Raw genomic sequence first — 18,920 nt, 5'->3', positions numbered from 1 at the left:
ATGGGCGATGAGAGTTTCCTCATCTAGGCATTCCCTATATCAATAAAATCATAAGCCTAGTCTTTATCCTTATCCTATAAATGTGATTTGAGCTTTTTTTTCTTTTTTTGCTTCCTCACCTTTACTCAAACCATTCCCTCTCCCTAGAAAGCTGTCCCAATCCTCCGATCTCCCAAATCCTACCCATCCTTAAAGGTCCAGCTCAAATGCTACCTTCCTCCACAGTCTCCTGCTTTCCCTCCTCCAAACTCCTATGTGGTACCTTGTGCAGTTACATATTGTTTTGTATGTGTGTGTGTGTATGTGTATATATATATACACACATATATACACATATATACTTATACACACACACACACACACATATATACATATATACCTCAGTCACCATCTTTGTCTACATGACATCATGGCACCACATTCTTATAAAACTGACCAATGGCCAATGATAAGGTACCCACAAAAGTGTTCATGTCCATGATGACTCCCATAAGTCTACACGGAGTGAAGGGCAGAAACTTATGGCCATCCAGTGCCTAAAGGAAAGAAATAAATACGGAATTTTCCTGAATAAAAGAATCCCATTCCACAGAAGTACAGGGGCAAGTGTTAGATTTTGGAAGAGCACCTGTACCCCATAGATTATTTTAGAATTAAACTCAAACTTCTAAGAGATATGAGGATGGGGTGGGGAGGGGATTGGATCTTCAATAATTAAGCTTGTCAAACAAGAAAATAGATAAGCAGTGTATTCATTACTGTCTTCCCTGCATCTTTACTGGACAGTTTAATCTTAGGGATTATATGGATAGGGAGTGTTCACTTATTGGCTAGAAGCCTAGCTTTTGCAGAAGACTTAGACCTTAAGGTCACAGTATGGGGAACTAGGTCTAACTAGATAGTAAATGGGACAAAGGAGACAAGAGATAAATGATACTGCACTTCATAAGTGCAGTAAGAGAAAAGTTTGAGGACTTTGTGAAGCTATGTATATATTAATGACTAATTACACCATTGCTCCAGGAATCTGATCACAGATCTAAACCTAGAGGGACCTCAAAAGCCATCTGCAAGTCCTTATTTAACAGGTAGGGAAACAGGGGTAGGGAGGCTTACATGGGTAAGCAGCAAAGGGAGGATGTGTGATTGGAGAGCAAGTGCTTTTTCTACTGTTTCGAAGTACAAAAAAGATCAACTGTACCCAAGGAAGAGGTTATGGACTAAGGAAAAGGATGTCTGTGTATGTGTTGAAGAAGAATGATACCTGCATGTGCTTAGGAGATATTTGATGTTATGTTGGTCTTTGCAAGGATGGACAAAAATTGTGACTTGGAGCACATACAAGCCACCTCCCCAGTGTGCTGTAAATCAAGTAATGAATACAACCATATTACAAAGCTTTCAAGTTAACCCACACACCTCCAGTCACGACTATTGGTGGTCTGGGGAAAGGAGCTAGGGAGGTTATTCAGCAAGAGCTGCCATACAAATGTATTGAAGTAGTTTTTCACATAAGACACTCGGGGTGGGGGGTAGGGGTGAAGTCATATGGTGAAAATAAATCAGGAAGACTTGAATTCAAGTTTTGCCTCAGGAATTTATCAGCTGTGGGTCATTTAACTTATCTTTTCTTTATCTGTAAATGAGGAAAATAGCACCTGCCTTCCAAACTTTAGAGGGTCAACATGCACAAAGTACTTTGCAAATAGACAAATCTGTTTACAGACCGAGTCCTGTAAGATGACAAACAGCTGACAACAAAAACTTGTTGGGATGAGCCAGCTATTCAGGCGGAAATGGAAAAGAGTGAACAGAAGAAAATTAATTCCAGTAGTCAGAAGATCTGCAACTTCAACGTATTACTCAAAATGAATAAAATAAAATGAGTGATTAAAGAGGGGAAGGAGGATGATTTCCATACCTTAACAACCCATGATTTATTTAAGTAGCCTATTCAGACCCTCCACTAGGCACTCTAACTTCTTAATGAGTTTTTCTGGGGGAAACATTCATCACCTGGTCACTAATTTTATGGTTATATAAAGAGGGTATCATAGTTTAGTATAGAAAATATACTGAAAAGGGGAGAAAACAGGATAAAGAAAAGAAAACTAGGTTAGAAGTGATTGAAAGTATTCTCTCTTTTTTTTTGTTCGTTTGTTTTTTTGGGCCAGACAACGAGGGTTAAGTGACTTGCCCAGGGTCACACAGCTAGTAAGTGTCAAGTGTCTGAGGCTGGATTTGAACTCAGATTCCCCTGAATCCAAGGCAGATGCTCTATCCACTGCGCCACCTAGCTGCCCCATTGAGAATACTTTCAGGGGGCAGCTAGGTGGTACCTCTTTCTTCTATAGGCATCTAATATAGATAAAGATAGAATATTCTATTATATCCTAGTTCCTGTCTTCTACTAAACATCTTCAAGGTGCAAGTGATCTTTAACATCTACCCTTTACTTTCTAGTGTTGCATAACTCTTATAGTCAGAAGTTTCTTCGTTATTTAATGATCTATATCTCTATACCTTTCTATTCTTTAGCACAGAATTTTCCTTCTCTAGCAAGATACAAAAAATCTAGTCTCTTCCACATGATACCACTTAAACTATCATAAAACAGCCATAACATGTCTTTGTCTAATCTATTTTTCCCCTCCAACATACACATACTTTCTTTTCTTCTTCTTCTTCTTTTTACCATTCCTCATTTAAGATGCTTTGTATACCTCTCAAAATTCTGGTCACATTCATCTGAACATACTAATTTACCGATAACCTAAAATGAAATGCCCAAAATTGAAAACAGTACTTCTGATGTGTTCTAACCTGTGCAGAGGACAGCAGAACTTACCTCTCATGACCTGGACATAACACTCCTGTTTACAAAACCTAATATTGTGTTAACCTTTTTTAAGCAGGCTCATCACACTGTTGGCTCAGATTGGGCTTATGGTTAACTAAATATCCCAGGTCTTTTTCATATGATCTGCTTTCAAGCCAGTTCTTCCTGATTCTGCACTTATGCAATTGGACTTTTGAACCTAAATACAGGACTTCCTATTGATCCCTGTTAAATTTCATCTTAATGGTTTCAGCCCAACCTGTCAAAATCTTTCCCACTTCAATTCAACAGATATTTTGGGGGTTTTTGTTTGTATTTTATTATTTTTATTTTCTAGTTACATGTAGAGATAGTTTTCAACATTTGTTTTTATAAGTTTTCTAGTTCCAAATATTTCTCTTTCCCTCCTCCCCAAGACAGCAAACAATCTGATATAGGTTATATGTGTACAATCACATTAAACATATTTCTACATTAGTCATGCTTCGAGATATTTTAAGGACTAATTAGGAGTAAAGAAATATATTAGGAATTGATTTAATTTAGGAATTGATATAAAATTAAGGTAAGACATGAACCCTACCCTCAAGCAGCCTATAATTAAGTAGAGGGATAAAATAAGCAGATAACTAATTTACAGTAATATTTTGTATAGGTTCATTAGGGAGATGAAAAACTAAATTGTGAAATTATAAAAGAAGTGAAAAACTAAAATGTGAGGTTCAAGAGGGAAAGATTGTTGTGGATAAAAAGGATAAGGGAGGGCTTCATGGAGGAGTTAGAATTTTTTAAATCATTGAATTCGATTCTGTCAAATAATATAATAGCCCATCACATAGCAAAGTTTCAAAAAGTTACCTTAAACAAAATTTTTTATTGTGAATATAATAATAAACATAAATATTTCAATATGCAAATACAAAGAAAAAAGCTTGTGTAAGAAAACATGCAAATTTATTTTGTAAGAAGTACATTTAATTTAGGTGGTGCAAGGGGCAACTAGGTGGTACAGTGCCAAGCCCAAAGTCAGAGAGACTTATCTTGTTCAGTTCATATCTGGCCTCAGACACTTACTAGCAGTGTGACCCTGGGCAAGTCACTTAACCTTGTTTGCTTCAGTTCCTCATCTGTAAAATAATCTGGAGAAAGAAGTGGCAAACCATTCCAGTATCTTTGCCAAGAAACCCCAAATGGGGTCACAAAGAGTCAGACATGACTGAAACAACTGAAAAATAACAATAAAATAATTGCATTTGTATCCCCTTCCATGCTTTTTTTTTCTTTTTTGCATTATAAAAATGTTTCATTGATGTTCTTTTGGGGACATGCCTATTATTCCCCACTAACCTATACTCCTTCCCTAAGTAGATGCCTTTCCTTGTAACAAATAAGTCTGGTGCAGCAAAACAAATCAACACATTGGCCATATCTGAGAATGAATATCTTTAATCAATACCTCTTTGTCAAGAGTTGAGAGGTATGTCTCATTATCAGTCTTTGAAGTCACTATTATTTCTTCTAAATTTCTGAAGTCTTCATCAATTGGGGAATGGCTGTGGTATAAGATTGTGATGGAATATTATTATGCTATAAGAAATGCCAGGCAGGATAATTTCAGAAAAGCCTGGAAAGACTTATATGAACTGATGTATAGTGGAGTAAACAGAACCAAGAGAACATTGTGCACAATGAGAGCAATGTTTTTCAATGAAGAAATTGAATGGCTTAACTATTCTTAGCAATAGAATGATCCAAGACAATCCCAAAGGACTAATGATGAAGCATACTATCCACTTCCAAAGAAAGAATAGATATTGATTGAACAGTCTAAAGCATGCTATTTTTCACTTTTTTTCAATATTTCTTATACAAAATTACTAACATAATGTTTTACATAATTGCATATGTATAACCTATATCCGATTGCTTACCACTTCAGGGAGGGGGAATAGGAGGGAGAAAAGGAGGGATATAATTTGGAACTCATGACTTTAAATAAAAATGTTTATTAAAATAAAAAACATTCTGAGGTCTTTCAAATTTTTTCTTGGGATCAGGGAGTGGTTCATTGCATAAATTATTCTCCTGATTCTACTCATTTCACTATGCATTAGTTTGCATAAGTCTTCCCATACATCTCTGATTCTATTGTATTTATCATTTCTTATGGTACAGTAATACTGAATGACATTCATATACAACAATTTCTTCAACCATCCCCCAATTGGGCACCTATTTTGCTACTAAAAAAAGTATTGATATAAATAATTGTATGCATATGGGTCTTTTTACTCTATCCTTGATCTCCTTGTGATATTTGCCTAGTAGTGGTATCACTGGGTCAAAGGGTATATACAATTTAATGACTATTTGAGAATAGTTCCAAATTGTTTTCCAAAATGGTTAAACCAATCTAGATTTTCCTGGCATGAGGAATTGGGATTGGTATGAAATATAGGTAAGATGAAATATTGGTTTGAAATATAGGTAAGCCCAAGGAGCTTACAATCAAGTAGGGGGATAAGATAAGCAGATAACTAATCTATAATAATACTTTCTATAAATTCATTAGGGAGATGAAAAACTAAATTGCTATTTGAGATTCAAGAGTAAGAGACTCTTGCAAATGGAGGATGAAAGAAGGCTTTGTGGAGGAGATAAAATTTTTTAAATCTTTGAATTTGATTCTCTCAAATAATATAGCCCATCTCAGCAGAATTCTCAAAGGTTAACTTTTTAAAAATGTTTTTTCTTTTTCATTTTGAACTTAACAATGAGTACAGACATTTCAATCTGCAAAGAACAAGAAAATATTGTATAAGAAAACTGTTATATATAGTTTGTGTGCCTGTTTTCCTACAACCCCTCCCAAAAAATGTCATTTTTCTTGTTTGTCATCTTTGCAATCTAATGGATCTGAGAAGAAATCTCAGAGTTGCTTTAATTTGCATTTTTCTAATAATGATTTGAAGATTATCCTTTCATATAGTTGTTAGTAGTTTATTTTCCTTCATTTGGGACTATCTACTCATATCCTTTGACCACTGATTTATTGGAGAATCACTTTTATTCTTAAATATCAGTATAAGTTCTTCATATTATACTTTTTTGAAATCACCTTTTCCAATCTCATGGGTGTGAGACAGAACCATATCATTGTTTTGATTTTCATTTCTCTTATTATAAGTGATGTGGACCATTTTAAAATGTGACTATTGATGGCTTGAATTTCATCCTTTGAGAATTGCTTGTTCATATCCTTTGACCCTGTATCTATCAAGGAATGACACTTCTTATTTTAATCAATTTTCTTTATATCTTGGACTTTGGACTTTTATCAGAGAAACTTTCTGTGAAGATTTTTTCACAGTTAACAATTTCTCTTTTTATTTTAACCACATTACTTTTAGAGAAGGTTTTAGTTTTATGTAATCAAAATTGTCCATCTCCTATGATCTTCTCTATCCCTTGTTTGCGCAAGAACCACTTCCCTATACATACTTGCAAATGATATCCCTTCCTAACTCCTACAATGTTTATGAAATGGTCTTTTATATGTAAGGCATGTATCCATTTGGAGCATGTCATGGTAAATGGTGTAAGATGATGGTCTAAACCTCATTTCTGTCATATTGCTTTCCAGTTTTCCAACAGTTCTGGTTAAATAGTGAGTCCTTACTCTAATAGTTAGGGTCGGGCAGCTAGGTAGCACAGTGGATAAAGCACGGGCCCTGGATTCAGGAGGACCTGAATTCAAATCCGGCCTCAGACACTAGACACTTACTAGCTGTGTGACCCCGGGCAAGTCACTTAACCCTCATTGCCCTGCCCCCCACAAAAAAACCAGTTAGGGTCTTTGGATTTATCAAGCATTGTGCTACTATGTTTGTTTGCTTCTGTATGTTATATATCTAATCTAACATATGCCAGTGGAAGCACAGATCAGTTTTTCTATAATTTAATACTAGTAATGTTGATGATTGTTGTTGTTCACCTTCATTCTTGAAGAGGATCAATGAAATCACAGAGTGATATCTTGATTTCTGCATGAATTGAATTTAAGTGATACAGAATTGTACAGTTTTCAGCCTTACTCTCTTCCTGAGTCATCAAAGTCCATTGGCAAGATGAAAGTCAAGACACCAGAGATGGCCCAGGATGCAGTGGATGTCTGACCATGCTCTAAGCTCTCCACAATGCCCGCTTCAGCCACTTTCATGGCCAGTGGAACAAAATGTTCTCATCCATCCATTCTACCAGGAGGAGAGGAGGGATAGTCTTCACATGCTTGGAGTAGACATCTACCTAACTCACCAATGGGTTTGAGGCTTGTCAGTTACCCACAACCTAGTTTAGCCTAACTACCAACACAGTTTTACTGGAGTGTGGCAGCTGATCATATCAAAGTTTCTTGGAGCCACAGGTGAGAGTTGGGAGAAAGGTAGACACCAAAGGTAAATAAACAGCCCTGAAAAGGACTCACATCAGAGGTGCTAGTCTTCTATGCTGATGATTACTACCTTGTATTATAACATGAGATCTGATACTACTAAACTCTTCTTTCCCACTTTTTAAAATTATTTCCATTGAAATTCTTGACCTTTTGTTATTCCAGATAAATTTTATTATTTTACCAATTCTATAAAGTAACCTCTTGATTGGTATAGCATTGAATCTATTAATTAATTTTAGTAGTATTATTGTTTTTATTATGTTGGCATGGCCTAGCCATAAGCAATTTATCTCTCCAATTATTTAGGCCTGTCTTTATTTTCTGAAAAGACTGTTTTGTAGTTGTATTAATATAATTCTTGCATGTGTCATGGTAGTCACTCCTAGATATTGTAAAGAATTAATTGTTATTTGAGGTTTTTATGACTCCATCTTTTGGCTAGAATTTAAAAAAAAATCCTTGGCATGCACACTAGCCTGCAGCTCCGCAAACAGCACAGTGCTTCACCCACTGGTTGTAGCAGTCACCCTGGTGCTGGCACCTCATGTCATCACCACTCGTCGATGCCTACATGGGCCTGGCAAAATTATAATGATTGGAAGCCCAGTGAGGGCAGTCATGTGACTGTCAGAGTGGCCAGCCAATTGGCTGGGGGCTGTGTGTGGTCAGCCTGGGGTCTGCTGGGAAGAAGGAAGATTTTTCGACATTCTAGCTTGAAGCTGGAAGGCAACAGGATGCTGCTGTATGTTCTCAGCTGATTCCTGGGCGGTAGTGTTGTTCAGGTTGTATAATTTCCCTTTCCTCATTTTATTTCCCTTCCCTTGATCCTACTGATCCTGTTTGTGTTTTTTTAAGTTCATTCTTGTTAAATAAATCCTGCTCTGTTTTGAGGGAGGCTGTCTGTCTCCTTCCTTGCCCCAATATTGCGGCAAGCCTCTTAGCTAACACTCCCCAATTAAAAATTGGTCCCCACAATATTTTATATAGTGGGGGCAGACAGGTTAATGAATTTTTTTTCTATTTCTTCCTAATGATTTTGTGTGTGTGTGTAATATAGAAAAATGCAAATGATTTATATTTAATCCTGTTACTTTACCAAAGTTATTTATTTCAGTTAATTTTCTTTTCTTTTTTTTTTTTTGTGAGGCAATTGGGGTTAAGTGACTTGCTCAGGGTCACACAGCTAGTAAGTGTTAAGTATCTGAGGCCGGATTTGAACTCAGGTACTCCTGACTCCAGGGCCGGTACTCTATCCACTGCGCCATCTAGCTGCCCCTATTTCAGTTAATTTTCTAAATGAATCTTACAAGTTCTCTAAGTAGATCATCATATCATTGGCAAAAAACAATAATTATGTTTCCTATTCACTTATGCTTATTCCGTTTCTTTTTCTTTTTTTAATTGCTATAGCAATAAAGATGTTCATTCATGTCCAACTCTTTGTAACCCCATTTGGGGTTTTCTTGGCCAAGATACTAAAATAGCTTGCCATTTCCTTCCCCCACTCATTATCCAGATGAGAAAACTGAGGCAAACAGGGTTAAGTGACTTGCCCAGGATCACACATCTAGATTTGTAGCATAATATCAAATAGTAGTAATAATGATGAGCATCTGTGCTTTATCTCTGATCTTATTGAAATGGTCACTAGCTTCTCTCCATTGCATAGAATGCTGGGTCGTGATTTTAGATAGATAAAATTGATCACATTTAAGCAACAGTCCATTTCTTTCTATGCTTTTTTTGTTGTTGTTTTTGCGGGGCAGTGGGGGTTAAGTGACTTGCCCAGGGTCACACAGCTAGTAAGTGTCAAGTGTCTGAGGCCGGATTTGAACTCAGGTACTCCTGAATCCAGGGCCGGTGCTTTATCCACTGCACCACCTAGCCGCCCCCTATGCTTTTTTAAAAAAGGAAATGGATATATCTTTTCAGAAGCCTGTTCTGCATCTATTAGTATAATCATATGGCTTTTATTCTTGTTATTAATCTGATCTATTATGTTTATAGTTTTCCTAATATTGAAACCAACTCTGTATTCCTAGCATAAATCCAAGGCAGTCATGGAGTATAATAATCTTTTTGATATATTGCTATAGTATTCTAATACTTTATTTAAATTTTTATTTAAAAAATAAATAAATTTTTATTTCACTTATAGATAAATAATTAATGTTTGTTGAAGATATTGGGCTAGTCTTCTTTCTCTGCTTTGTCTCTCCCTTGTTTAGGTACCATAACCACATTATATTTTTTATAAAGGAACTTATCAAGATTCCTTCTCTTCCTATTTTTGCAAATAGCTTATGTGATACTGGAATTAATTGATCTTTAAATGTTTGATATAAATTACTTGTAAATCCATCTGGTCTTGGGATTTTTTCCTTTTGTGATTTATACAATTTATTTTTCTGAGACTTTACTATTTAAATTCTCTATGTTAGTCTGTGCATTGAATATTTTAGTAAATCTATTTCTGGGGCAGCTGGGTAGCACACTGGATAGAGCACTGGGCTTGGAATCAGGAAGACTCATCTTTATGTTCAAATCTGGCATCAAACACTTACTAGCTATGTGACTGTAGGAAAATCATTTAACCCCATTTGTCTCAGTTCCTCATCTGTAAAATGAACTGGAGAAGGAAATTGCAAACCACTCCAGTATTTTAGCCAAGAAAACCCCAAAATGGGATCATTAAGAATAGGACATGACTCAACAAAAATAACAAATCCATTTCATTTTAATTATCAGTTCTCTGGAAAGACCTACATGAATTGATGCTGAGTGAAATGAGCAGAACCAAGAAAACATTGTACACAGTATCAACAACATTTTGTGATGATCAACTGTGATAGACTTAATTCTTCTCAGCAATACAATGATCCAAGACAGTACCAAAAGACTTATGGTGGAAAATGCTCTCCACATTCAGAAAAAGAACTATGGAGTCTGAAGGCAGACTGAAGCATACTATTTTCACTTTTGTTGTTGGGGGTTTTTTTTGTTCTTGTTTTTGTTTATTCTTTCTTGTATTTTTTTTCCTTTTTCTGATTAATGAGAAAATATGTTTAATATGATTATAATGTATAACCTACATCAAATTGCTTGCTGGCCTCAGGAGGGGAGAGGGAAGGGAAAGTAAGAGAAAAATTTGGAACTCAAAAAAAATCTTTACATGTAATTGAAAAAATTAAAAATAAAAATAAAATAGAAAAAGATAATTATCAGTTTGGGGGGGATGTAATTGAGCAAAATAATTTCTAATAATTACTTTTATTTTTCATTTGTTATGAATTTTTTTTTCAGTTTTGATATTAGATTTAGTTTTCTCTTTTTTTAAAAATCAGACCAACTAATAGTGTATATTTTGTGGGGTAAGGGGAGGTTTTTTTAAGCTCCTGATTTTATTTGTTGATTTAATTTTTTTATTTGTTGATTCAATTTTAAATTGTTACTCTTTTTGAGTTTCAGAATTACTATGTTGGTGTTTATTTGTTATTTGTTGCTTTTTCTAAATTTCTAATTAATTTTTCTAATTTTTTTTAGTTGCTCCATGTCATGCACCAATCTGTTATTTCTGTCTTTTGTTGATGAAAGTGTTTGAAGATATAAATTTTCCCCTCAATACTACTTCAGCTTCATCACAAAAGTTTTGGTTATTTTGTCTCCTGTAGTCATTTTCTTTTATTAAATTATTATTTCTCTGATTTGTTCTTTAACCCACTAATCCTTTAAGATTAAATTTAGGGGCAGCTAGATGGCGCAGTGGATAGAGCACCAGCCTGGATTCCAGAGGACCTGAGTTCAAATCCCCTGGAGTCAGGAGTACCTGGGTTCAGATCTGGCCTCAGACACTTAACACTTACTAGCTCTGTGACCCTGGGCAAGTCACTTAACCCCAATTGCCTCACCAAAAAAAAAAAAAAAGATTAAATTTAGTCTGCTGTCAATTTTTAATACCTTCCTCAAAGATCTTCAATTAATAATAGTTTGTATTGAACTATAGTCTGTAAAGTGTGTGTTTAAGGGGGCAGCTGGATGACACAGTGGATAAAGCACCAGCCTGGATTCCAGAGGACCTGAGTTCAAATTCAACCTGAGACATTTGACATTTACTAGCTGTGTGACCCTGGGCAAGTCACTTAACCCTCATTGTCCTGCACCAATAGATAGATAGATAGATAGATAGATAGATAGATAGATAGATAGATAGATAGATAGATAGATAGATGATAGATAGATAAAATAAAGTGTGTGTGTGTTTAATATTTCTGGTTTTCTGCATTTTTGTGAGGTTTCTAAGCCCTAGAACCTAAAAGTACTTTGCAGTTGAGAAATATATATACCCTTCTATTCCCATTCAGTAATCAACAAAGAGCTATCTTATCTAACTTTTCTAAAATTGTATTCAGGTCCATAACTTCCATAAATAAGAATTATCATTTGCTAGATTTTTCTTGGTCTTAATGGCATACATTGTGGTTCCCAACCATGATAGTTTTTATGTCTATTACTTCTTGTAATTTGATGAATTTTCCCTTTAAGTACCTAGGTTTCCTGCCATTTAGTGTATATGTAAAGCACAAAAAATAACATAAAGTAAATTAATTATTAATATTATTTCATTGTCTAATGTGTCTATTGGTATAATGTAGTTTCCCCATTTATATTTTTTAACCATGCCTATTTTGCTGTTGCTTTGTCCAAGATATGATTACCATTAGTTGTTTTGGGTTTTATTAGTTCACCTGAAGCATGATAATTCTAGACAAGATTCCTTATTTCTGCTCTATGAATCTTTGTATTTCACATGTGTTTTTTGTAGACAACATAACATTGGATTCTGCTTTCTCATCCATTCTGCTACCCTTCTCCATTGGATGAAGACATTCTTTCCATTTACACTCATCGTTATGATGACTGTATTTTCCTCCATCATTTCCTCTTACTTTTTCTTCTCTACCCCATGTTTTCTATTTAAAAATAAGGTGGTAAAAGAGTAGGGAATGTGATCTAAACTAGAGATTTGTAATCAAAAGGATATACTTCTGCTCTACTGGTCCTTTTCTCTTCCCCTCACTTAGACCCCAATAACTGATTCTTAGCTTTTGTTTTCCTTTATAAACCCTTCTTCACAATCTAAACCCTGAAGTTGAAGTTTTTCTTGTGACTATCCCTCTTCCTCTAAATATCCTCCTCCTCTCTCCCATTTCCCTGTTGAATCTGATACCAAATTGTATGTATGTTCAACCTCCCTTTATCTGGTTCAGACAAAAGTGAGGTTCACCTGATACCTGTTTTCCCCATTTCTTCCTCCATGTTTTACATATTCTTCTCGTATACCCCAATTATGAGAAATAACAAGTTCTTTCTCCTTTATTCCTTCATGTATTCTTTTACTCTTCCTTTTATTTACTCTCTTAAAAACATTTTTTTAAATACCTAACCCCCAAGTTTTGTTTGCTTCATTTAAGTCCCCTTATGACCTTAAAAAAACATTAAGGTCTTGAAGGGACTCTGTTTTCTTCTCTCCTATTAGAATGTTAACAAGTTACCATCATTTAATCCCTTCCAATTCCTCAAATATATTTACCTTTCTAGGTTTGTCTTGTCTCCTGTGTTTTTGCATTTCAAAGTTTTTACTCAGCTCTGGAATGCTCAAAATTTTTCTATACCATTTGAGATCCATTTTTCCACTTTTATACTCAGTACAGAGTAAGATATTCTTATAAGCTTTTATCTTTTGCCTTTTGGAATGTTATATTCCAAGATTATCTCCCACTTATTGTAAAAGTTACTAGGTCTTGAGTGAACCTAACTGTGGTTCCTTCTTACTTGAACTCTATTTGCTTGCAGTATTTTTTTTCTTTGACTTAGGAGCTCTAGATTTTGGCTACACCATTTCTGGAAGTTATCTTCTTTTGGGGATTTCTTTCAGGAGGCAACTGCTGGCTTCTTTCTATTTTCACTTTGCCCTCTGGATCAACTAGAACTATATAGTTTTCACTTATAATTACTTGAAACAAGTTATCTAGACCTTTTTCTTCTCTTTTGTTTTTTGTCATGGTTTTTAAGGAGTTAGATGATTCTTGCATTATCTTTCCTTGATCTGCTTTCCAGGTCAGTTATTTTTGATAGTAGATATATAACATTTTTAACTTTTTTCTGTCGTTTTATTTTGTTCAGCTATTTCTTTTTATTTATGGGGTCATTGATTGCTATTTGTTAGAGAATCTGTTACTTGAGTAATGTTTACTACTTTCTGTTCTAATCTTATACTTTTCTCTAGAATTCTCATTTCACTTTTTTTCCTCTTGTATCTTTTCATCCAAGCATTGTTGTCTTCATAACTAGTCTATTCTTTTCACTGAGTCTCTGCTTATAGTTGTTGTACAATTACTGTCTTCTTCTGGATTGGACTTTGGGATGTCTCTGTATCTATAAAAATTTTTTATAGTAGCTGGCATCTTCTTCTGTTTACTCATAGATATCTACAGGCATAGTTCCTGAATTGGAGCTTTGTGCCAGGGCATGACTCTTCCCTCTGCTCCACTTTTGGATAAGTTAGTTGGTTCTGCTTTGTCATGTTTTGAGCCACCTGAGTTCTTTTGCTGACTTCCAGCTCCTGAAGTTAGGCCTCACCCTTCTCTCAGAATCTTTAAAAATTAGAGGTCTGGATCTTCAGGCCCTTCTACAGCTTCTCAGGACAGAGTATATTGATTTTGTCTAATAGTATATGGCATATTCCACACCTAGGGGTATTCTCCACCCCATGTTGTGCTATTGTGTGGAAGGATATCAGCTTTGCTTAGTCTCCAGATGAAATAGCTAGGCTTCTGTGCTAATCTTCCCTTCCTCAGTGTGTCTCTCAGAATAGGTTTCAGAGTCTCCTGTATCTTTGGGGGTCAGAGCACAAAATATCCAGCATCCTCTGGGGTGCCTTTGGTCATAGTGCTACAGACTCCTGGTGCCTCTGGGGTATCCTGGTATGAGTGTAACCATCACAGACTGGTCACTGCTGCCTCCTGGCTGCTTCCAAGGTCTTAGTGTGGTGTGTTTCACATTACCCTAAAGTGTCTTCCTCCTGGTCCTCCACTCTTCCTGTTTCCAAAAATTTAAATAGGTTTCCCTGGACCAAACTGGAAGATCTTGTTAGCTGCGGCAGGCACTGGCTTTTCTGGCAGATCCCTTTTCTTACTGCTTATAAATTTCTGACTGCCTTCAGGAGTTTGGGGCTGAATAGAAGTATTTAATGTACCTTCTCTTTAGATTTCTTCATCATTATTTGATCTGGTGCTATTTTAGGGAGCTTGGGGGTTTGTTTGAGTTTTTTGGTAGAATATGTGAAATCTGAATTACTTGCCTCATTTCATGTGGCCATCTTAACTGGAAGTTCCAACATTTCTATAAAGGAGAATACAATGAAGGCACCAAAAAAGGACAGTAAACAGTGGAACAGAATGGGGGCAGTGGTGAATAAGTTATTTGGATAAGAGAGTGAGGACTAGCACTGCTGGCTGCCAGAGAAGAATCAGCTTCTCTTCCTTTTGATTGAATTGGTTGAATCAAGAGGAAGCAAGTCTTTCACCTGGAAATAGAAATGGGGAAAGGAAAAGAGCAGCGATTCAGTGCCTGGGTTTGTCTCAGCAGACCACACTCTCAGCAGTCTCTCTGGCTCAGCTTTAAGCTAAACCCACCATTGTTCTGGAACAGAAATTCACAAGAGTTCTAGAGGAAAGGGGCAAGGAAGGAGGTGTTGCTGATCCTGTCCACTGCCCTTTCTCCCACATGGTTTGTCCCTTTCTCAGAGTTCTTCAAGCCAAGTTCAAGATATCACTGTCCTTGTGACCCCTGGGTAAAAAAAAAAAATCTGTCCAGCTGCTGAAGGTTCCCCCAGAATGCTGAGTACCTATATCATTGTTCACTACCTAGCTAGCCAAGAGACATAGGGCTATACAAATATTAAGTCAAATATCACTTTTTAAAAAGCAGATAGAAATCATAGGATATATCTTTCACAATTATAGAAAAGGGGAGAATATGGACAAGCACACACAGGATAGAAGAAATTATAAAAGACAATTATATAAGATTTATGAGTTTTTGTACAAAGAAAATCAATACACCTAGAATCAAAAGGGGAAAAGATGATAAAGCACTGGCCCTGGATTCAGGAGTTCCTGAGTTCAAATCCGGCCTCAGACACTTGACACTAGCTGTGTGACCCTGGGCAAGTCACTTAACCCCATTGCCCCATAAAAAAATAAAAAAATAAAAAAATATTTTTTAAAAAGGGGAAAAGATACAGATTAGAGGAAATCTATATATTAAATACCCATGACAAAAGTCTTACATATAAAATATATAGGGAACTGACACAAATCTATGGAATCAAGGGCCATTCCCCAATAGACAAGTCATCAAAGAAGATAGACAGTTTTCAAAGAAGAAATATAAACTATAACCACTTGAAAAATATATTCAAAATTAAAACAACCCTAAGGCATCACTTCACATTCATCAAACTAAGACAGTAAAAGATGGGATGACTCTTTTTTGGAGGGTCTATGAGACCTCAGTCTCCCTAATTTTTAGTGGGTAGTAATTAGTTCAACTATTCTGGAAAAGTTTTGAATTATGGAAAAGTATACCCTAAGATGGGGAGCTAGGTGGCCCAGGGGATAGAACACCAGGCCTGGAGTAAGGAAGACTTCTTCTTCATGAGTTCAGATTTGACCTCAGACACTTACTGGCTGTATGTAACCTTGGGTAAGTACTAAACCCTGTTTGCCTCACTTTCCTCCTCTGGAAAATGAACTGGAGAAGGAAATGGCAAACCATTCTAGTACCTTTGCCAAGAAAAACCACAAATGGGGTCACAAAAAGTCAGCACAAGTGAATAACATCAAAATACACCAAGATGGTCATTGACAGAAACAAGAGTCACACATACAAAACTATTCCTATCACCATTATTTGTAGTAAGAAAAATCTGGAAGAAAAAAAATCCTCAATAATCAAGGAATGGCTGAACAAAGTCTTAAATATAAATGTAATGGGATATTAATGCACCATAGGAAATGATAAACTGAGGTGATATAAGGTGATAAAGAGTGAAGAAATCAGAGCCAAATGAGCAAACAATATATACAATGACTACAAATAAGATCAACATTGATAGGCAGCAAAACTTTGCTAAGTACAATGGTCAATGTTAGTATCACACTATCAAAGGTAAAGGACCCATCCCTCATTTCTGTTATCATTTAGATAAAACTAAATGTAAAGGGGCAATGTACTTTGTAGGTGTGAGAAATGGGTAATTGTCTCCTCTCAATGTGGATATAACAGTCAGTTATACCCCCTAGACCTGTTTGTAGGACAAAGGTCTCAGATCCCCTCCTCCCCCTCAGGTTAGCAAGGTCACATGGTTCAAGGAGTCCTGGTCTCAATTAGGTCCTCTCCAGAGTTCTGTCCATATAAGGAAGTATAAGGTCCGCTCCTGAGTTATGTCCATACAAGGAAGAGGGGTGGGAATACTGCGTTCCGATTAGCTAGTTTTGGGGTGTAGATTGTAACCCCAACCAGTGATGAAAAAGGGGAAGGTCCATTCGAGTTAGCGACTAGGGTATAAAACAGGGCCTGTGAGCCCCCTTTCTGGGCACCCACTAGCTGCACACTAGGGTGCTTCCTTCTCATGAGAAGAAAATAAAGCCTTTGTCACCTCGCTGCTGAGTTCCTGAGAATTATTGAGAAGAGGATGAATTTTTCCCTCACAGTAGGGGCTGGTGAGTATTGGGAAATTTCAGTGTCAGAATAAGATGCGTTAACCTGGAAATTAAGGAAACAATGAATATAGGAGAAAATATGGTTTTTAATCAGGGCAGAGGAACTATAGCTTGTGGTATCGCAAAGCTTGGAAGCTAGGAATATCCCAAAGATGGGAACAGAGGACAGGGTTTTTATGGGGTAACAGAATAGAAGGGAACCAAAAGATTGCTCCGGAGTGATGTTATGTATAACTACTTAATGTAAATGAACCTTTAACAAAAGAAATAATAGAACTGCTCCTAAGTGAAGTATAGGCATTACTGACTCAGAATAGAAACTACTTAATGTAGGTGGGCCCTTTTTACATAATAACATAAAGTCTAGGGAGTAAGGAGGGAAAACATTGGAAGGGGTTAAGTTGCTTGGGGGAAGGTCCATATGCCCATCAAGAGTCTGTAAATGACAAAGTCGATCAACCCCAGGCAATTAATTTGTCTGGGAAAGAGGGGACTTGGTGGGGAATCAGTTCTCAGTAAATTTTGTAGTTCTCAGATGCATTAATATTTAAAAAAAAAAAACTGATTATAGGGGCAGCTAGGTGGCGCAGTGGATAAAGCAATGGCCCTGGATTCAGGAGGACCTAAGTTCAAATCCTGCCTCAGACACTTGACACTTACTAGCTGTGTGACCCTGGGCAAGTCACTTAACCCTCATTGCCCTGCAAAAAACCCCAAAAAGACAAAAACCAAAAACTGACTATAACCCTACATTCTAGAAAATGTTTTATAAGATTCAGGAGCCATTCTCTTAAAAAAAAAGAATAAGGAAATAATAAATTTCTTAATACCTGTTTTTCTGTCTGCTCCCATCTCCTGTGTGTCAGAAAGAACCTCTAATTAAATTACCTCCACCACTCATATTTTCTTTATACTTAAAAAAGTAGTTAGCTTGACAAGTATTCTGTGAAATATCTCTAAAATAAAACTGCATTTCTTCATCATATTTGTCACCAGAACACTTCTTCAATTCAGGTGCCAAACTCAAAGTTTCTTCTTTCAACTGAAATATTCTGAAGCATCTGCTGAAGTAGAACCCTATAAATTATTGATGAAAGGATAGAAAACATAAAAGCATGCAATAGTAATCGCTCCAGTGGTCTGTTTATTATTTTATCGAGTAACATCATTTCTTAAATGTTATTTGAGGAGGCAATGTGGTATATTGAATTGCACTATATTTGAAATGGGAAGGAACTGGGTTTGAGTTTTGACTTGCCACTAGTTAAGTGTGTGATCTTAGACATGTCATTTAATATCTCTAAGCCTCAGTTTCTTCTTCTGTAAAATGGATATAAAGTACCAAACAAGATTGTTGTAAAGAAAGTCTGTTAACCCTAAAGCGCTTATGTAAATGTGCGTTATCATTCATTATAAAACAGTAATCAAAGTAGGCAAATAAGAATCTAAAAGAGTACATTTTAATGTATGTTTCTCCATTCAGATTCTCTTGACCGTGGTTTCTTCTTTTGTCCAAAAAATAATTTATTCATTAGCTATTTTTCCGTTTAAACTTTTCCTTTTCTGGAGAACAAGAGTCGATTCACGTTTTCCTCCCGGGTGTGCGTCAAACTACCAAGTATCTTAATTAAGAACCGATTCCACCCCAAAGGGGGAAGAATTTAAGAGAAATATCAACTTTTATTGTTTTCTGGACTCAATATCCTTCAGTAGATTCCTCAGCCCCACTTTGAGACTTGGCTTGGAGGGTGTGTTTGGGGCAGAGCGGGGCAGCCCAAAGGTGGAGGATAGAGAAGGGGGATGGGATGCAGGGTTAGGAAACAGATGCTTAAAATGCACCCAG

The 18,920-nt window shown here is 36.2% G+C and overlaps 1 protein-coding gene across 1 annotated transcript in view; it reads right to left on the bottom strand.

The window, feature by feature from the left end:
• AP3S1 (adaptor related protein complex 3 subunit sigma 1) overlaps positions 1-494 on the bottom strand; it is a 125,534-nt gene extending 125,040 nt beyond the window's left edge. The window contains exon 1 of the mRNA XM_043975215.1: positions 462-494. Within this exon, the coding sequence (XP_043831150.1) occupies positions 462-491 (30 nt within the window). The 5' untranslated portion in view covers positions 492-494. The remainder of the gene's footprint in view (positions 1-461) is intronic.
• Positions 495-18,920: the final 18,426 nt, after the last annotated feature.

Source organism: Dromiciops gliroides, chromosome 1, assembly GCF_019393635.1.
Source record: "Dromiciops gliroides isolate mDroGli1 chromosome 1, mDroGli1.pri, whole genome shotgun sequence".
In the NCBI taxonomy this organism is placed as follows: domain Eukaryota; kingdom Metazoa; phylum Chordata; class Mammalia; order Microbiotheria; family Microbiotheriidae; genus Dromiciops; species Dromiciops gliroides.
This window is presented reverse-complemented; position numbering and strand designations above follow the sequence as displayed.